The 18279-nt window shown below is 36.8% G+C and overlaps 2 protein-coding genes across 2 annotated transcripts in view; both read right to left on the reverse strand.

Annotated features, from left to right (window-relative positions):
* Window positions 1–1387: 1387 nt before the first annotated feature.
* On the reverse strand, window positions 1388–15299 carry pros1 (protein S). The gene is made up of 14 exons (XM_057331344.1): window positions 14723–15299; window positions 12960–13117; window positions 12288–12312; window positions 10476–10553; window positions 10259–10381; window positions 9186–9311; window positions 8563–8691; window positions 7272–7512; window positions 6037–6223; window positions 5781–5945; window positions 4741–4909; window positions 4428–4564; window positions 4120–4348; window positions 1388–2210 (listed from the first exon to the last, which is right to left on the reverse strand). The coding sequence occupies exons 1-14, from the start codon at window positions 14811–14813 to the stop codon at window positions 2032–2034; spliced, it is 2037 nt and encodes a 678-aa protein (XP_057187327.1). The 5' UTR covers window positions 14814–15299; the 3' UTR covers window positions 1388–2031.
* A 91-nt stretch (window positions 15300–15390) lies between these two features.
* The window catches only part of rasa3 (RAS p21 protein activator 3), a 35599-nt gene continuing 32710 nt past the window's right edge, over window positions 15391–18279 (reverse strand). The window contains exons 23-24 of the mRNA XM_057331343.1: window positions 17891–18074; window positions 15391–17705 (exon numbers count right to left, since the gene is read on the reverse strand). Coding sequence (XP_057187326.1) covers window positions 17630–17705; window positions 17891–18074 — 260 coding nt within the window. The 3' untranslated portion in view covers window positions 15391–17629. The remainder of the gene's footprint in view (window positions 17706–17890; window positions 18075–18279) is intronic.

The following is an 18279-nucleotide window of genomic DNA, read 5'->3' on the forward strand; positions in this document are numbered from 1 at the left end:
ATCCGTTTGACATAATAACCCACATGAAAACATTGTATACTTGAGTATTTACTACAGTAAAACTGTTGTTCACTTACTATAGCGAATAAAATGTTGTGAAGTACATACTACTTACCATAGCTAATACTACAGGATACATTAAGACTAATTAACAAACAAACAAACAGTAATATAAAGTAGTGTACTACAATTTACAGTACGCATTGCCGTAAAATACCTGGATAGTGTTTTTAAACGAACTATAATAAATATTAACATATAGGCTACTACAGTTCAGTTTTTATAAGTCAATACTGTACAGTACTATATAGTATGCATTAACAAAGTGTACAGTAGTAATGACTGTAACAAATAACTCTAGTATACTATTTACCAAAGTAAAATGGCTAGATACTATAGTGTTTTGAAAAACACAGAAATAATAGTCAAATAATTTATTATAATTAATACTACAGGATATTAATTACTAGAACATACTTGAGCCTTACTATAGTAAATATCGAAGAATGCTAAACTGTTCGCAAACTTCAGTAAATTTACTATAGTTAATACTACATATAGCATACATTAACAAAACGTATTAAAGTATACTACAGTATTCACTGGGTTATCAATTTAATATAATTAATACTACAGAATACATTAACAATGTGTAGTAATGACTATAATATACTACACGCTAGGCTACAATTTACTATAGTAAATACAATAGTGTGTTTTGTCAGTTTGGAATTTGGTTAACACATGTGATTGACTTATTTTCTATACAATGAAAGTAAATGGGGGAAAGAGAAGTATGTAAAGAGTAAGATTATATGCATTGTGTAAATCTGGGTGTGTTTTAAAAGAGGTCTGTTTCTAACATTTTTGTGCATTAAAACATCTTTCAACGAGCTTGTTTCTTCTAATGCTCTCTTCACTTTTCTAATGAAAGTAAGAGTACATGTGAGGTTAAATTCACCCTGCAGCTGTTTCCTCATGTTTACCTCCATCTCTCTCGCTCTCTCTCTCTCTCCCTCTCTTGTTTTTCTGACCCGGTGTTTTCATTTTCTGTTCCTCTTAATCTGATTTGAGGTCACTGGTGTCCATCTGTAAACACAACGGATCACAGCACAGCTTCAACACAAACATCGCATTCCTGAATCCCTGCACACATCCCCACTGTCCTCCTGCGAAACTCCATCAGTTTCAACTGGAAAGTTATAAAAAAACAAAATGTTTCAAGATTTTCCAGAGCTGGATATTATCTGGATGACGTGATGTGTAGGTGCTGGACATGTCTGAGCGGTCAGTGCGCTCTGTGTCTGTCTCATTTGTAAGTTACTTGTAATAAATTCAATTAATTTGATACATAGTTAAAACACGCAAGGACAAGAACATCCTGCATTTTACATGTTTTATTATAACAATTAAATGCTGTACTTGTGGTCAAAAACCACCTAAAACAGTCACATTAAAATGATCAAACGCAAAAGAAAAAATACAGTGTGTCGATCACTTAGTAAAGTTTAAGAGCAAAAAAACTTCAAACAAAACACTCACACAACAGGGTCAATACTGATCAAATACTGGAGACTTCACACTGCAGTCTGAGAAAACCTCTCCTGTTTTCAACTCAGCATAAACATTTCTATAACATTTTTATTTCTATTTCAATACGAACTCACATATCGGCTGTATCTTTAAATAGAGGGAACGTGTAAAATGCTTAAATGTTTAAAAGTTCTTCAAGCTCGGTCAATTCTTCACAGGTTAGTCAAAAAACTAGTGCATTAACACGTGAAGGAATAAAAACATTCATTTAAAAGAGAGAGAGAGAGAGAGAGAGAGAGAAAAAAAACAGACGTCAAACTATCACGATAAAGTCCGTCTGTGATTCCAGAATCCCTCTTTATCCGTCATACAGAGCACTGGTTAGGAGAAACAGGACTATTATGATTCACAGGAATTCAAATCAGACTCACAAAAGGCACATGAAGACAACGACTGCAGCAACGGATCCCTGCGATTGGCCGTGATGTCATTTCTTGGCTAGTGCGGGTGGGGTTGGGCAGACGGGGGTTCAGGGGATGTCACAGGAGGGCAGGAGTGAGATTTAATACTGTTGTGTTTACTGACAGCCTCGTCGAAGTCCAGCTTCAGTCCGTTTACTTTGATCTCCAAACAGCCGTGATAATACGCTGAGATGGGAGTGTTGGACAGCGGAAGATCTGCAAAGAAAAACCGACAGCGTTTCTTTGAGTTCAGAGTTATTATTGCTAACAAAAATGATTCAAATCCTTTTACGTTTTTATATGTTAATAAAACCAGATAAAATATAGGTTTATATTTGAGATTATTTAAAAAAACTGAAATGAGTATTAGATGAGGCAGTAAAATTAATAACTGGACATAAATAATAAAGAAACAAAACTGAAATAAAAATGGCATATAATGCAAATTAAATAATAAACAAAGCCTATAATGAACGTATAAAATAAATTAATACAAAAATAATAATAATTAAATCGCACTTTACTGCTTAAAATCGAACTTTCTTTCTCTTTGGTTCTGTCTTACACCGTCATGGTTTCAGGGGAAATTTCTCGGATATTTGAGCGACAGTAATGGACCTCAAAGTTCAAAACGTATTTTTCGTTTCTTCCAGAAAACACTTCAACAATTAGTGATCAATAATACAGCACTCTACACACTTTTGGCCAGATGACACGGGAAGTTATTTACTCCATCATTATATCTTTAATTGATTTTATTTGAACAAAATTTCATTTTCGACTTTAAAAAAATAATCTTTAATAGGACATTTGAAGCTTATTTCTGCATTAAAGGGATTTTAATGATTGATTGAATCCAGATAAACAACATGGCACAGGTGAGAGAAGTTTAAAGGGATAGCATCACCTTCACCTGAACTAGCGCATGAAACTCATCCTGGATGAAAAGCACACAATCTGCTGGTTTAGATGTTAGATCGAGAGATCTAGGGCACATCATTGACAGATTTATTGATCTCATGTCCCTGGTAAGTGGATTTAGCTGCCAACAACTAAACTGAACTTGACGGCAGCAGTCAGTGAAATAACAAAACTAGAGTGAATACACACTTATTCTCGGTCACATTTACAAAACACTGGGTGTAAAGTCGTTTCAATGCAACTTTGTATTTATATGGATGTGAGTGGTGGATATGATCAAATATCACATCAGGTTTCAACTTGTGTACACAAGTTTTTGAGTGTCTGTGAAGTTCCATGCAAGTTTTATCTATTTGATATACCAAATAAAAAGGGAATAAACAGAAATGGAAAGGCAGCTCATGTTTCTATTTTTCTGTCTAGTTTAAAGGGGTCATATGGCACGAACACGTGTTTTTCTGTGTCTTTGGTGTGTTATAAGTTGCCCATGCATGTATTAGCCACGTAAAATTGCAAAAATGAAAGTGTGGGAACAAAACGATGCATTCTATCTAAAGGCGAATGCTCACCCAGACCTGCCTGAAACGCCTCGTGTAGCCACACCCCCACAAATCTACATCAGTTGGTGGTATGATTGACTAAGACCGCCCAAATGTATACGCAAGTAAGGTGGGCGTACCTGTCAGTACAATTGAAGAGGAACCTGATGTTCCAAATATGGTAAGAGGCGTCACATTTCCGCCACACGCTTACAGTATTCGACCAATCACCACGCACAGGTTAACTGGCCAATCATAGCACACCTCACTTTTCAGAGCCATGAGCTTTGTAAAAAATTGCGCGTTTCAGAGAGGCGGGGCAAAGAGGAGACACAAACATGCACGGTATGTGGAAAATACAGTGTTTTTGAACCTTAAATCGTTTAAACACATTGCATTACATCTAAAACAAACCATAATATTCGTTTTAGCCCTGTCATATGACCCCTTTAACAAACACCAAATGAGATTTCGGCATGATTTCCCATTTTTCCCCACATGAAAAACACTGTAGTATACTTTGGTATTTACTATAGTAAACTGTCCCCTTACATGGACTTCACCGTGTTGATTCTACAGTAGCCCTAAACGGACAAACTGCTCTACAGAATGCCTTTCTTAAATACGTTATCTCCTTCGGCAAAGAAGAGATCAAGTAACCGTACCTGGAAGTCCTCCTATATACGTTTGCACAGGGTTCTGCAGGGTGTTGTTGAGTTTAGATACGGCCGCACTCAAAGTCTCCGAATCGCTGTATGACACCGTAGAAGAGTTTGCCGTCAGCTGAATCCGCTCCGGCGACACTCTCATTTCTACGAGCAGGCGTTCTGGATAACACAGCATGAGCGACTGAAGCACGGCCACAGAGACGCCAGCCAGAAACACCTGCAGCTCCTGAGACGAGAAACACAAGAGCCTCGGATCAGACTTCTGTCTGAGTTCATCAACAGTGTTCCTACAGTGTGAAGTTTACCGCATCCTCTGGTCCTTTTGTCACCACGGCAACAGATAGAGGGACGGTGTCGTTGGTAACCAGAGCAAATATAACACCGGTACTGCTTGAAGGGCGAATGGTCATCGCAACATCCACTAACCAGCTGTCTGATCTGCCTAGTGAAATTATGAATGTTTTTCATCAGAAAATATCTTTGGTTTTAAACCTTCTGATACACTTGCAAACCTGATTTTTCTTGTAAAGAATGATTTGTATTAGTAATAATAAACAGCATGCTGTTCTTCTTTTCATCTGAAATGCTTGATTAGTCAGACAGAAGCTGTAAACTTACTGTAGTCTATGTGGAATTGAGCGAGACCTCCACCTGTGAAGAACGAGCCCTTCTCAACGTACACGTAGCAATGCTTGCTCTCCTTCTCTTGAATCACCTCCTTCACTCCAGACGCACCCTGATTCATGAGGTTCCAGCCCCGAATGCAGCCGTCCAGCCTCGCGTTGATCTGATCACAAACACACAACCAAAATAAAGATTCCTGACCGTCATGAGACTTTAGGGAGTGTGATGTCATGGCGAATATATGTGATGTAATTAGGGCTGTTATGGAATATTAACACAATTAAACATTTTAACGCACCCGCCCCGCCCCAGAAATAAGTAGGTCATCTTACATTTCGTACAGTTGACTGGTGACAAATATGATGCTGGCAACAACTTACTGCGTGATATAATCGGTGTTGGGTGTAACTAGTGACTAAGTAATTAGTTACTGTAATTGAATTACTTTTCCCTTAAAAAAGTAAAGTAAGGGATTACTCTTGTTTTTTCTGTAATTTAATTAGTTACTTCGGATGTAATTTCACTAAATAGTGTGTAATGTATACAATAGTGGAATTGACATTAATGTTAATGTAATCTTAATGTATCTTTCTCACATAAATAAAACTTAAGTTTTATATTATTTATTTGAATGAATTAAGAGTCGTTTCATGTCTATCCTTGAATCACTTAACTAATCAAGGTTGATATGGGATATAGTAAGTAATAAAAAAAAATACTTTTTAGAGAGAGTAATTTGTACAATATTCTAATTACACTATTGAATATGTAATTATTCAAAAAGACATTTCTTAAGAATGTTCGTAACCAAACTGTTTTGGTCTTTAATTATAATAATAATAAAAACAAAATTATGACCGTTTTAGCTTCTGAACATCTGAAGCTACTTTCTGTATTGTCTTATCGTGGCTTTAAATGATATTTTGGCCCCAAATGTGATGTGCGATTAAGTTGCGATTAATCATGTAATTAATTAGATTAAATCGTTTCACAGCCCTAGATGTAATACGTGTTTGCTTATAAACGTGATTTACGGGTTTGACGAGACTCTGGTTGCGACTGGGCAGTCCAGCGATGTACACTTTAGCTTCCAGTTTGTCATTGAGCGGAGTAAAGAGCCGCTCAGGACTGTTGATACTCATGATGGCTTCTTTACTGATCTTCACACTAATGCTGCCCGACAGCTCCTCCACTGAGATCTACAGCAAACACATCAACGGCACATAAATATAACAGGAACAAACTGATATCATCAGAGATAATGTCTTTTAAACATTGTCCTGAACTCACCACGTGCCATTGGCCGTCATTGATAGCTTTGCCACCGCTAGTCACTTTGACAGAGTATTCGTTCTTAAACTGGACCTCGATACGGCCGCTCCGTAAACCCAACATAAACCACGAGTCCGGTCCAGACTCGGCGTACAGTATCACGCCTTCTGGATCGAATGTGCGGAAATCAAATTCAGCTGCAAACCTGCGTCCACAGTCACAAATACAGACCATGATATCAAATCAGGATATGCAATAATATAGTTATTAATGCTGGAAAAGGAAAGAAACATTCACATTTTAATAACGATTTGTAATATTTTTATAAATGAAAATTTTCTTTATTTCTATGCTTAAAGGGATAGTTCGCCCAAAAATAAAAATCGGTCATTATTTATTTACCCTCATGTCATTCACAACCTATGGTTTCATCGGACGTACGCGCCTGGCCCGAAGTTAACTTCCGGTCTGTGTTTGTTTATTGGCTAGTGGCTAATAATATAACCATTTATAATTATATAATTTATGTTCATATTAATTTGTATTATTATTTTATTGTATAATAATTGTATTAAATAAAAGATTTGTAGAATTTTGTTGTATGTTCATCTTATTAAATAAACAATTTGTTGAGTGGGTCCTGTAGTTTGGTCGCATTTAAAGAAACCGTATGGGACATTGACATCTAGTGGTTGAACTTGGTATCGCAGTCTAAATTCTAAATATTGGCCAGGCAAGTTTAACCAAGTAAGGTTTTTTCTCGGTTTCTTTTGCTTGTTATCGGAAATAATCCGTAGGAACTCAATTCTATGCAGATGGTAGCGAAGTTATGTTCGGGCCACAAAAGCACGCATGCGCAGAAACGTTTGTAATGGTTATGTTGTTGCTTTAAAACCATCTATTTATAACCATTATTCTGTAGAACACAAAAGAAAATATTTTGAAAAATGTCCTTGTTTTTTTCTGTTTATACAATGCAAGTCAATGGGTAGACAAAGTCGTTTGGTTACCAACATTTTTCAAAATATCTTCTTTTTTTGTTCTTCAGAAGAAAGAAAGTCACACCGGTTTGAGATGACATGAGGGTGAGAAACAAAGATCAGCTTATTAAAAAAGAAATGAATGAAGATTCTAACATCAGTGTAAACTTTATGGACACTTGAGCTAAAAACAAGACTCGACATGGTAAAACTTCTAAGATCAGTTTGGTTACAGGTAAACAACATTTCTAATAACAATCGCAGTTTGTATACCTGGCGTCTGGCTGCAGACGGAAGCGCAGGTATATAACAGGTAAACCGGAGAACTGTTCTCCCAGATAAAGCATTTCCCCATGTTTATATTCATGTAGATCCAAACACTGGGGAATCTTTTCACAGACGCGTCCGTCTTCTGCCAACTTGACACCCTTCCGTCCGTCACAGTAACACGAGAAACTCCCGATTGAGTTTACACACTCGCCGTAACACACGTCCTGCTGACACTCATCTACATCTGCGCGAAACACACACAGCATGTTATGGGTCAAGTATTAGACATACTATAAATCTGAAGGTTGAAATGGATCATTTGTGTTTCCATTATGTCAAGCATCTCAGGGCTAGAAAGAAAAAGTGACCAGATGGTTTGCAATCACAGATTAGATTGATTTTTTATTTCAGTTGTTTCTCCTAGACATCAATGAGATTAAATGAACTTTTTGCTCTTCTGTGTCTCAGGTAGTTCTCCTAAAGAAAAAGAGTCCGAAATCTGACAAATGTCTTCATTAGAGTTTCAGAAGAGATCATTCAGAGAGTCATTATAGTTTTGATTTTACTTTTATTTCGTTTTATTAATATTTTAAATTAGCTTTTATTTTTAGATTTTTGTGTTCATTTTAATTCAAGCTTTAGCAATTTTGGTAAATGCTTTTGTCATTTTATGATTTATAGGTTTATTTTTAATGTTGCTATATAAGATTAATTCATTTTTAATCTTATATAGCAACATTAAAAATAAACCTATAAATCATAAAATGACAAAAACCTATAAATCATAAAATGACAAAAGCATATACCAAAATTGCTAAAGCTTGAATTAAAACGAACACAAAAATCTAAAAATAAAAGCTAATTTAAAATATTAATAAAACGAAATAAAAGTAAAATCAAAACTATAATAACTTTAGTAATTGTTTATTGTTATAATTTTACTGCTTTAAACTTACTTCAGTTTATTTTTGAGGCAACATTTCAATTTTTCCTTGAGTTAAGTTTTTCCAATAATTTTTAGGTTGATATTTGATTTGATTTCAATGAACAGGAACGTTTTCCAAGTTTTAATTTGAGTAAACTAGAAAGCTCAGATTCGTCAAGTCTGCAATCAAATGTCAATATTATTGAAATTCTCCAGATTATTTTACCTCTACAATCTACATTCATTTTACACCTGTCATACACTTTGTTTTTAAACAGTTGTCGCATTTGTTTCTGTTTTCATTTCTCCCAAGCAATTTTATTACCCGTACTGTGTGTGTGTGTGTGTGTGTGTGTGATGTTTTCTCACCCAAACACTCGCGTGTTGTCGAGTTGTACTTGAATCCTGTCGGGCAGCGACACTCAAACGTGCCCGGTGCGTTCATGCATCTGGAAGGTTCTGCACATATACTGGGATACAGGATACACTCATTGATGTCTGCAATGAAACACACAACATGGGACACATAAGCTAACCATGTCTGAACATGCATGTGTGAACGTGCATGTGTGTATATTTAAAGCCGCAATGTAAAGCCTTTTTAAAAACCGACTGAATCTAGAAGTTCTGAGAGGATGAGACGCCTGGAAACAAGTGGCCACGAATTTGAAAACAATGTTACACAACAAACCTCCTGACTGTCAATGTTACCATGTTGTGTGTGTCCGAGTGCGTGTGAATTAATATGAAAAAGATGTTCGTGTTTTCCTCAGCACAAGATTTCTGCGGTCTCAGTTTTACACGGGACCACACAGATGAACGGGAATCATGTTTCCCTTTTACAGGAAAATCACAGAATTCCTGGAACAGCTGTTGGAGCTCAAACTCATCTGGCAGAAGAGGAAAATCTACTGAAGTTGGATCGCAACCAAACGCTCCAGCACAACACCGGTGGCGGTTCACGTCTCGCGGGAATGCGCGTCTCTGCTCACCGATGCAGTTGGTTTTGTCGTGCATGTAAAAGCCTTTCTCGCAGCTGCAGGTGAAGCTGCCTGGGAGATTGTTGCAGGTCTGTCTGCAACCCGCAGGGAAATTTGCATCCTCGCATTCATTAATATCTGTAAAGAAACAGGGTGAAGACATGCAGTTATTAAACTATTTAATAGGAGAAAATGAACAAAGAAAAAGCATTTCGCAGGACATGCATGCATTTACAATTAGTCTAATGTTTAAAGTTATTGCAAATGTATGATGGCTCATGGCCAGTTAGTGGCGACGTCATCAAACTTGGTGCCAGTAACCTCAAAGCAAAGTTTCATTTCAACATAACGGGGTGACTGAACTCGAAACACAAACTCAAAGCCCAAACAAAAATAACATCAATCAGTGTGCCAACTTTCACAACATCTACCGTTTGGGTCTATACGCTGCTAAGTCTAACGGTCACGTCTTTTACACCATTTTCATTTCATCGAAGTTTTAAAGAGTAAATATTTTGTGATTTTTAAGGTCCTACTTTGGTTTATGGAGTGTCCAACAACAAGTTTACGTGCATACACGGTGTAAAAACACTTTCATTTTCTAATAATAGGCAGTTATTATTACCTCACTTCTTAACTGACTCCCAATTCGGCGATTCATCTGTCTAATCCCCTCCTTTCTGTCAGCCCACTCTGATCTGATTGGTCAGATGGTCTAGTCTGCTGTGATTGGTCTACCGCGTGCAGTGTTAGAACGTAGGCGGGCATTACACGGAGTGACGCGAATCTGACCCGAACTGAAATTAGAACGACAGACGACTCGTTCGCGCGATTCAGAGTCGACTCCTTTTTTCCCCAAGCCAATAACTTTGTTATTCGTTCACTTTCGGCGTTACAACTTGGCCGACTGCTTACTTTCACACACAGCAACATTACACATGGCATGAAATTTAATTTTAACGACATTGTAATAGTTACTCTTTAAACATTTCTGGACAATTTAAGGCCAACTTACAGCTGGACACATTTCAAGCGATGTGTAACACTGACCTCACATACAGCGTGTGTTTGTGTCATTGACTCACCCTGCTCACAGCGCGGACCCGTCCAGCCGGGTTTACACAGGCAGGTGTAAACGCCCTGACCATCCACGCAGCGCACGTAACCCTCCTTATAACACGGCAGAGGTAGACACTGGTTACTGATCTCTGAAAACAAAACAGAACATTACAAACAAGCCCATCAACCTAACAAAATATCAATACTACTGAATATCATTTTGTGCGGAGTTTGTTGGATCACCTCGAACGCAGATCCGCAGGTTCTGAGGGATTCCTGAGTTTGGATTATTGATCCCCACTCGATGAGACCCCAGACACACTACAAACAACACACTCAGGATTTTAATGTGGAGAACATCAGGACTGTGATGAAGTGATTCGACTGAATATCACGAAAATGAACCATGTTTCTTTAGGTAAAAGTGTAGCAACCATGGTTTTTTGGTGCATTAGCCTACTATTTGCTAAACCATGGTTATTTTGAGGTAGCCACAGTTTTACTACATTATGTTTTTTTCCGGTTTCGACTGTAGTAAAACCAGGGTTTAAACCGTGGTTAATTTTCGTAAATACAAATATTTCCCCTTAAATTTTTTTTGCTTTGACCATCACGATCGTATTTGTTTTTATTACTGTAGTTAAGCTTATTGTTATTATTATTTTGTATTCAGAGACATCACTTTTTCGCCTACAACTTCACTTCTAGCTTTCAAGCTATACGTACATGCTAGTTTCGAGCTAAACATGCTAGCATTGAGGTAAAATGTGCTAGCTACATGCCAAATTCATGCTAAAACGTGCTAGCTTCATGTTAAAACATGGGAACATTGTGTTAAAACATGCTAGCTTTATGTTTAAACGTGTTACCATTTTGAAACTGCATGTTAGATCTTTTAAACTTATCTTTTAAATATGTAAAAATCTTGCATGTTAAAGTCCCAGTGAAAATAAAAATTACAATGACCATTTTTTCATGAAATATTTAATGAAAATCAATGTGGGTCATTCTCTTTTTAAAATTTGTGTGCCCTCATAATCTTTAGTTAAAATCTGAAAATGCACTTCCTTCCTGTAATGACTATCCATATTAACTGACGTATGTCTGTTAGTCAGTCTGCTCAGAGCCATTGAGAGAGAGAGTTGCGCCAACGGATGTTCAAAATATTCGCGTGTCACATAATTCATGGAGCCTTCTGATAGTTCCAGGAAGTCATTCTCTTTTAATGATTTATTTCCTTCATTTATTTATTCCTTAAATGACTTACGTTTTTAAATGGCATAAGAGTTTACCTCAGTTGGTCTGTTTAGCCGCAGCTTCGTGCATTACTAGTAACTTCCGGGAACTATTGAGAGCCTCCATGAACCGCCATTGATGTGAAAAAAACTGTTCCATTGAAGTCAGCGGAGTTGACGCAACTCTCTCCCTCAATAGCTATGAGTCTGCTGCCAGTTCCATTTCAAAATGCAACGGCTGTTTTTATACATCCAATCAAATCGCAGAAAAAGACGAAAGCCACGCCCACTATTTTTCTCATTAGAAATTCCATTTCACTCGGAAATGCGTCAAAATACGAAAGTAAAAATGATCGCAACTTCCGGTTCACGGGGACTTTAACATCATACAAGATAATCAAACATATTGACATGAAAATGTCAAACCTAAAGCATTCCTAACTTTTTTAAAACGTTTAGGTCAGGCGTTGTCAAGCCACCTTAAAGTTTGAGCAATGTGTGTCAAAAGAAATGAGAATGAGATTGTTTTCTTCCTATAAAGGCAGCATGTGCTGTTTGTGAGAAGTGCCTGTTGTTGGCTTGGCTGGCTAATGGTTGGCTTTGAGCCCAAACAGGCTTCAGTCACAGAAAGTTTCACAATCAGATTAAAGCCTGACGGGCACTAAAGCACAAACTCATGCATGTTTTCCCAGAGACCATCTGACGCAACCGTACCCTCCCCGTATGAGCAGCGCAATGACATAACAACATTACCCAGAAAAATTCAGATTTCTGCACAGTTTCTGTTGTTACTGTAACAAAAATAATGACAACGACTTACCGACATACTTGGGATAGAAATATTCCTGGAAAATAAATAACAATCATTATCAGATCATTCGTTGAGCAACAATCAGTGTTGGGTAAGTTACTCTGAAAAAGTAATCAATTACTAGTTACTAATTACATATTCAATAGTGTAATTAGATTACTGTACAAATTACTCTCTCCAAAAAGTATTTAGTTACTTATTACTAATTACTTTCTATATCCTATATCAACCTTGATTAGTTAAGTGATTGAAGGATAGACATGAAACGGCTTACTTAATACATTCAAATAAATAATATTAAACTACATAAAGTTCTCTTATTAACTGACCAAAGTATTACAAATGTGAGAATTATACATTAAAGCACAGATTTTAAAGTTAGACTTTGAATTTTGATGTCAATTCCACTATTGCACACACATATATTACACAAAGTATTTAGTTTAATTACATCAGAAGTAACTGTAATTAAATGACAGAAAAACAAGAGTAATCCCTTACTTTACTTTTTCCAAGGGAAAAGTAATTAAATTACAGTAACTAATTACTACTAGTTACACCCAACACTGGCAACAATGCACACCTGCCTCAAATCATAAGGATTTATAAAACTTTATTATCAAGTGTATATAGAAGCCGGTCACAGATTGTTGATCTAATGAGACATGGGTGAGAACTCACCGTTTCTGGGACGTTCTCAAAGATTTCTCGCGCCTCTTCTTTATTGCACAGCTCCTCGATACACTCTCGCTCCAAATTCCCTTTCTTGCTCTCTTCAAACAGTGTGTTTGCACGTCTGTGTCGCGCAAGGAACTGATGCGCTTTATTCTGCGAAAGAACTAAACACACGCAGACGTTACGTTTCCATGTTTTATGAGAACTTTTCATAGACATTGGGACTTCTATACTGTACCGTACATACTGGACATTCAATCCCCTAAATTCGACACAAAAAATCCCGACTTTTTTACAAACATCAATTACTTTAAATTATAAGATGTTTTGTGTGACCTAAAAACATTCTCTACAAGGTCAAAAAATGTCAAAAATATTATTATATTTTAGGGGGTTTACCCAAACACAAATATAATATAATATATTATACCATGGTCTGTTTAAATACTCGATTCTGATTGGCTGGAAGGTGTGCATTGAAACCATTTAATGCACAGGTCCGTTTGATCAACATTTGAAATAACTGATGACAATAACATTTTCACCCGTCTGATCAAAAATTACACTGTAAACATCGCTTTGCGTCGGGTGGTTCTTGGGCTCCACCTCATGCATTAAAACGCTAGCCGTGGATTATCCCTTTAATATAATATAATATAATATAATATACTTGTTCCTTTTGCAGTTCAGATTTTCTGCCCCACGTGGTGCTGCTAAAGTTTGTTTGCAGTGAAAAGTTTTTTGTTTTTGTTGTTGTTTTATTACATTTACATTTACATTTTTTTTTATCCAAAGCGACTTACATTGCATTGTACTGTACATACATACATTATTAGAGTTTATTTTTTGTTGTGAACATCTCTGCAATACACTGAAGTGTCTGTGTATGTTGAAGATTGTGGGTTTTTTTGCGTTAAAGTCCCAGTGAAATTTAAAATTACAATGCTTATTTTTTCATGAAATATTGCAGCGTTTATTGTAAATAGTTTATCATTGTGGGTGATGCTCTTTTTAAAATTTGTGTGCCCTTATAATCGTTTAGTTAAAATCTAAAAATGCACTTCCGTCCTGTAATGACTATCCAATTTAAATGACGTATGTTAGACGGCTTGGGCGGGAGCATCCGTTAACTCCTCCCCTTCAACTGTCAGTCTGCTGCCAGTTCAACTTCCAGTTCCTGTTTTTATACATCCAATCAAATCACAGAGAAAGACGAAACCCACGCACATTATTTGTCTCATTTGAAATTCAATTTCACTCGGAAATGCGTCAAAATACGGAAGTAAAAGCGATCGCAACTTTCGGTTCACGGGGACTTTAATGTTCCGCACGCACCAGTTCGATAGTTTGGCGATGACGTCACGCCGTGTAACGGTTGTAAACATTATAACGTAACAAGCGCGTTTTGTTATTTAACAATTATTTTATTATTGTAAATAATGCGAAATACTCACATATCTGAACATTGCTGTTTACACTTCAGAATGTATTTTTAAAGTCTCAGTTTAAATGACTGAGATATAGATATTTCGTGTCACGTCGTATATAACGGTAAGTTAACTACGCTAGTTTCCTCCAGAATGCCGTCGTAAATCATGATCAAAACACTTTTACTCTAGCACCAATAACTGAAATAACAGTTTGATCTTGATCACGTTAAAACTTGTCACCTTGTTCAGCAGGACATTACATGCCATAGTTACATAATATCGGTCTACAAAAGGGAAACATTATTCCGTGCTCGCGATGTTTCCGCTGAATTTACTCACAGCTATAAGAGGCACAGAGTTCAGCGGGCAGCAGCAGCAAGATGAGGCCGAGCAGAGAGCCGCTCAGCGCCGCGACGCGTCCACACATCATCCCGCTGTTTGATTCACTCGATCCGGACAGTTTCCGCTTCAGATCCGCGCTGAGAAACTTTGCTCCTGCTGAAAGCGTGTCGTGTGATCGGGACAGAAGTGCTGAATCAGATCTGGACTGATGTTGAGTTGTTGCCACTTCAGAAAACACACAATACCGCAGGTCATGGGTTAACTACGGCTAACTAGTAGCCCTCTGTTGACAACTGTAGGTAAAACCGTGAATGACACAGGTGAGACTCATAACTAATAACATTTATTCACACATTTTTCCAGCGAGTTTACTTTTACTCTTTGGATAATAAAATGCATTTTAAGTAGCTAAAGCAAATTTGAGTTTTATAACGTATGAGATCTCTCATCATGAGAAATGTCTTATTTTTCCTAAAGAGCAAAACTACTAAAAGAAAAGCAAACTTTTGCTGTCATTTCCTTCTCATAAATTTCTTCTGAATCAAAGACCCCAAAACTTCAAAATATCGCCACCTAACTGTTTTTATTGCCATTTCATGAGACTAAATGAATACTTACCGAAACTCATTCATCAGTTGATCAATATGACCAAATGACAGACACAATCAACAACAAATATATTTTTATTTGGGATATATTGTTTTTTTCTCTCCTTGACTCATTTTTGATCTCGGTAACTTTTTTCTATAAAATATCCTGAAGATGCATCTTCTCCGGTGTCCTTTAAAAAAACAAACACAGTCATGTACATTTCCTATTGCCTTCATTTGCATCAACGGGTTAATCCTTCAAATCTGTACACAGATCTACAGAAATACTCTTTAAACACAATGTTTCCCTTCTGAAGGTGTCTGTGATCAGAGTTCCCTCATGAAAGTGGAATCAACAAAACAGTTTTTCATAACTGACATTATTGCATTATTCATTTATACTGTGCGTCTGGTTAAATTTGGGTTTTGAAATCAGAGTTGTTTCCACAAAAGCATCGTTTTGTGATATAAAAATAAATAGCTATTCAATTTAGGAAGAAACTATGGGCTGTTTTAAAACAACATATTACCAATAAAACATGCATCAAACAAGGCAGGGGTTCTCAACCTTTTTGACTCCAAGGCCCCCCATTGTAGTCAATATTCAAAGCCCCCCTCCCACTCTCAAAATCTCTACCCAATAAAATATTTTAGAGCTTATTATTAACTGGAAAAAAATGATAAAAATGGCCAAATAATAAGAAATATCTAGTTTTTTTCAGTTTGAAATGCTAATTTTGTCTAATTAAAAAATATTGGTCATATTGAGGCCCCCTTGGAAGTCAGCTGGGGCCCACGGCCCCCCCCTGTTGAGAACCACTGAAACAAGGACATAAAGGGAATTAATCCCTGTGTGTTAATATACATGTACAGTAATACATCAAAGATGTGTATAGACTCAAGAGCTGAAAATCTACTAAAAACATATTCGGGTCATATTTCACTCAAAAATAAATGTAAGAAGATCAATAATTTGCATAAAGAAAACGAAGCCTGTACCACATTTGGACAATTATTTACAGATGACAAGTGTCCAGACCTTTTTACCTCTGAGGTTTTTCCCTGCAATAGAAATCTTTATATTTTTGGAATTCTCATTACATCAACAAAAACATGGTGTAAAAATACTGTATTACAATAAAAATAGTGTAATATTAAATCAAAATCAATATAAAAAGTATAACACTACTATGATATATAAATACTTTAGTTTTTCAGTTTGTTCACTGTGAATGGAACCCACAATTCTGTCATGGCAAGCACTATGCTTTACCAATAGAGTTAGTTTGGGAACACATAAATAACATATTTATATTATTTTGCATTACAGTTATGACAAGTAGGGTTTTTTTTGCACTAGAATAATGGGATAAAAGTGTCTTGACAATAATGCCCAAAAACCTAAAGTGGCTTTTTCTATATGCAAAATTTCTTTTTTTCTTTCTTTTGATTTTGGGGTGAAATATGATCTAAGGTCATCTTGACAGGTTTTTGCACACGTTGTATGTTGCATGCCGTGAGAACAGAAATGTTGTAAAAACGCAGAGAAAAGCACAACCTACAGAAAGCAACACGCAACAGAACGTATAAAACACACAAACACAAAGCTGTACGGATCATTTGTTTGTACAAAGGTAGTTAGGTTGGGTTTACACTGGGGTAAATAACAATAAAATCATGATTCTGTTTAACAAGAACATTCAAATAAACTCGTGTCAAGCCGGAAGCTTTAAAACACACAAAACTACATTTCCCATAATGCAGCATTACTTCAGCTGGCGTGATGATTGGCTGACATGTAAAACCATGGGGGGCTTGCAAAAGGACAATACTGAACTGTCTGAACGGAGGGCAGCGTGCAGACGAACACAAAACTTTAGATTTCACAAAATGAACAGGTGACGATATTAATCACTCTCACTGTATGAGTTATAACAAAAGTTACAGTTAATATTGTATTAAATCTCAGGTCCTCAAAGTCTGATATCTCCATCAGTCACCAAAGGTCTCGCGCGTGCACCAATGAGATGCTGACAGAATTCCTGTGACAGCAAAGCATCCTGGGAACTGTTGTTTGGTCTTGACAACTTACAGTCCTCAGTTTATAAAAACATCTATACTTAAAAAATCATAAAAGGTTCAAATGTGCCGTGCGACAGAGCTTCATCGTCCACAGGATCATGTGATGTTTGACATGCTTGGCCACTGCCACAGGGAAAGCTGTTGATTTGTTTTCTTAAAAACAGCAGAGGCACATCTCTTGCTCCTTTCTGTCAATCATAACTTGTCCCGTGTGTGAGATCTCCATGCGTCGTCAGATGGAGTAGGTGGAGCTTTCTGACTGCTGCCGTATGTAGCACTGGAAGCTCTGGTCACCGATTGGATGCTCCCTTAAAACACAAAGACATGATGTGTTGAGTTGTGTTTCACTTAACAAAAATAGTTGGAACGTCCTTTAAGAAAAAGTGAGACAGAACGGCAACAAAACGGAATTGAATTTTGTTTCGTTTTGTTTCTACAGCGCTTAGCCCAAGCATTTAGCATTCAGTGACACTGGTTTAGTGGTGATACTCACTGGCTGCCATACTTGGTTTTCCTGAATTTGTCTCGTTTGTATTGCATGTGCTGCTGCTCCAGCGTCTGAACAGCTGAAATAATGAGTCTCAAAGTTTTGTACGTCTCCTGCGGGTCATCGATCACAAACGTTGAGTATTCCTCCTGCTCAGGCCCGTCGTACACTGACTTACTGCCACACGCCTCTGAAAGAGAGACGGACAAAAACATGAAGAGAAACCGAGAAAGAGAAACAGACAAAATCATTTAATTTCTCATTTTCAGTTCAAAGTCTTCATCAGAATGAATCGATTGAAAAGTCTGATTCAATGATTTGTTTATGTCATCACTTAAACATGTTTACTGTGTGCCATTTTTCATATTTTATAAAAAAACATATCTTACAGACTT

Source organism: Triplophysa rosa, linkage group LG4, assembly GCF_024868665.1.
Source record: "Triplophysa rosa linkage group LG4, Trosa_1v2, whole genome shotgun sequence".
NCBI lineage: Eukaryota > Metazoa > Chordata > Actinopteri > Cypriniformes > Nemacheilidae > Triplophysa > Triplophysa rosa.

Bases quoted from the DNA above. Each gene is read 5' to 3' on its own strand.
- pros1 (XM_057331344.1), bottom strand. From the start codon at position 14,813: ATGATGTGTGGACGCGTCGCGGCGCTGAGCGGCTCTCTGCTCGGCCTC. The intron at 10,554-12,287 runs GTAAGTCGTTGT...TGTTGTTTGTAG, and splicing joins TTTCTATCCCAAGTATGTCG to TGTGTCTGGGGTCTCATCGA. The intron at 4,349-4,427 runs GTAAACTTCACA...TTCTCGTCTCAG, and splicing joins CAAAAGGACCAGAGGATGCG to GAGCTGCAGGTGTTTCTGGC.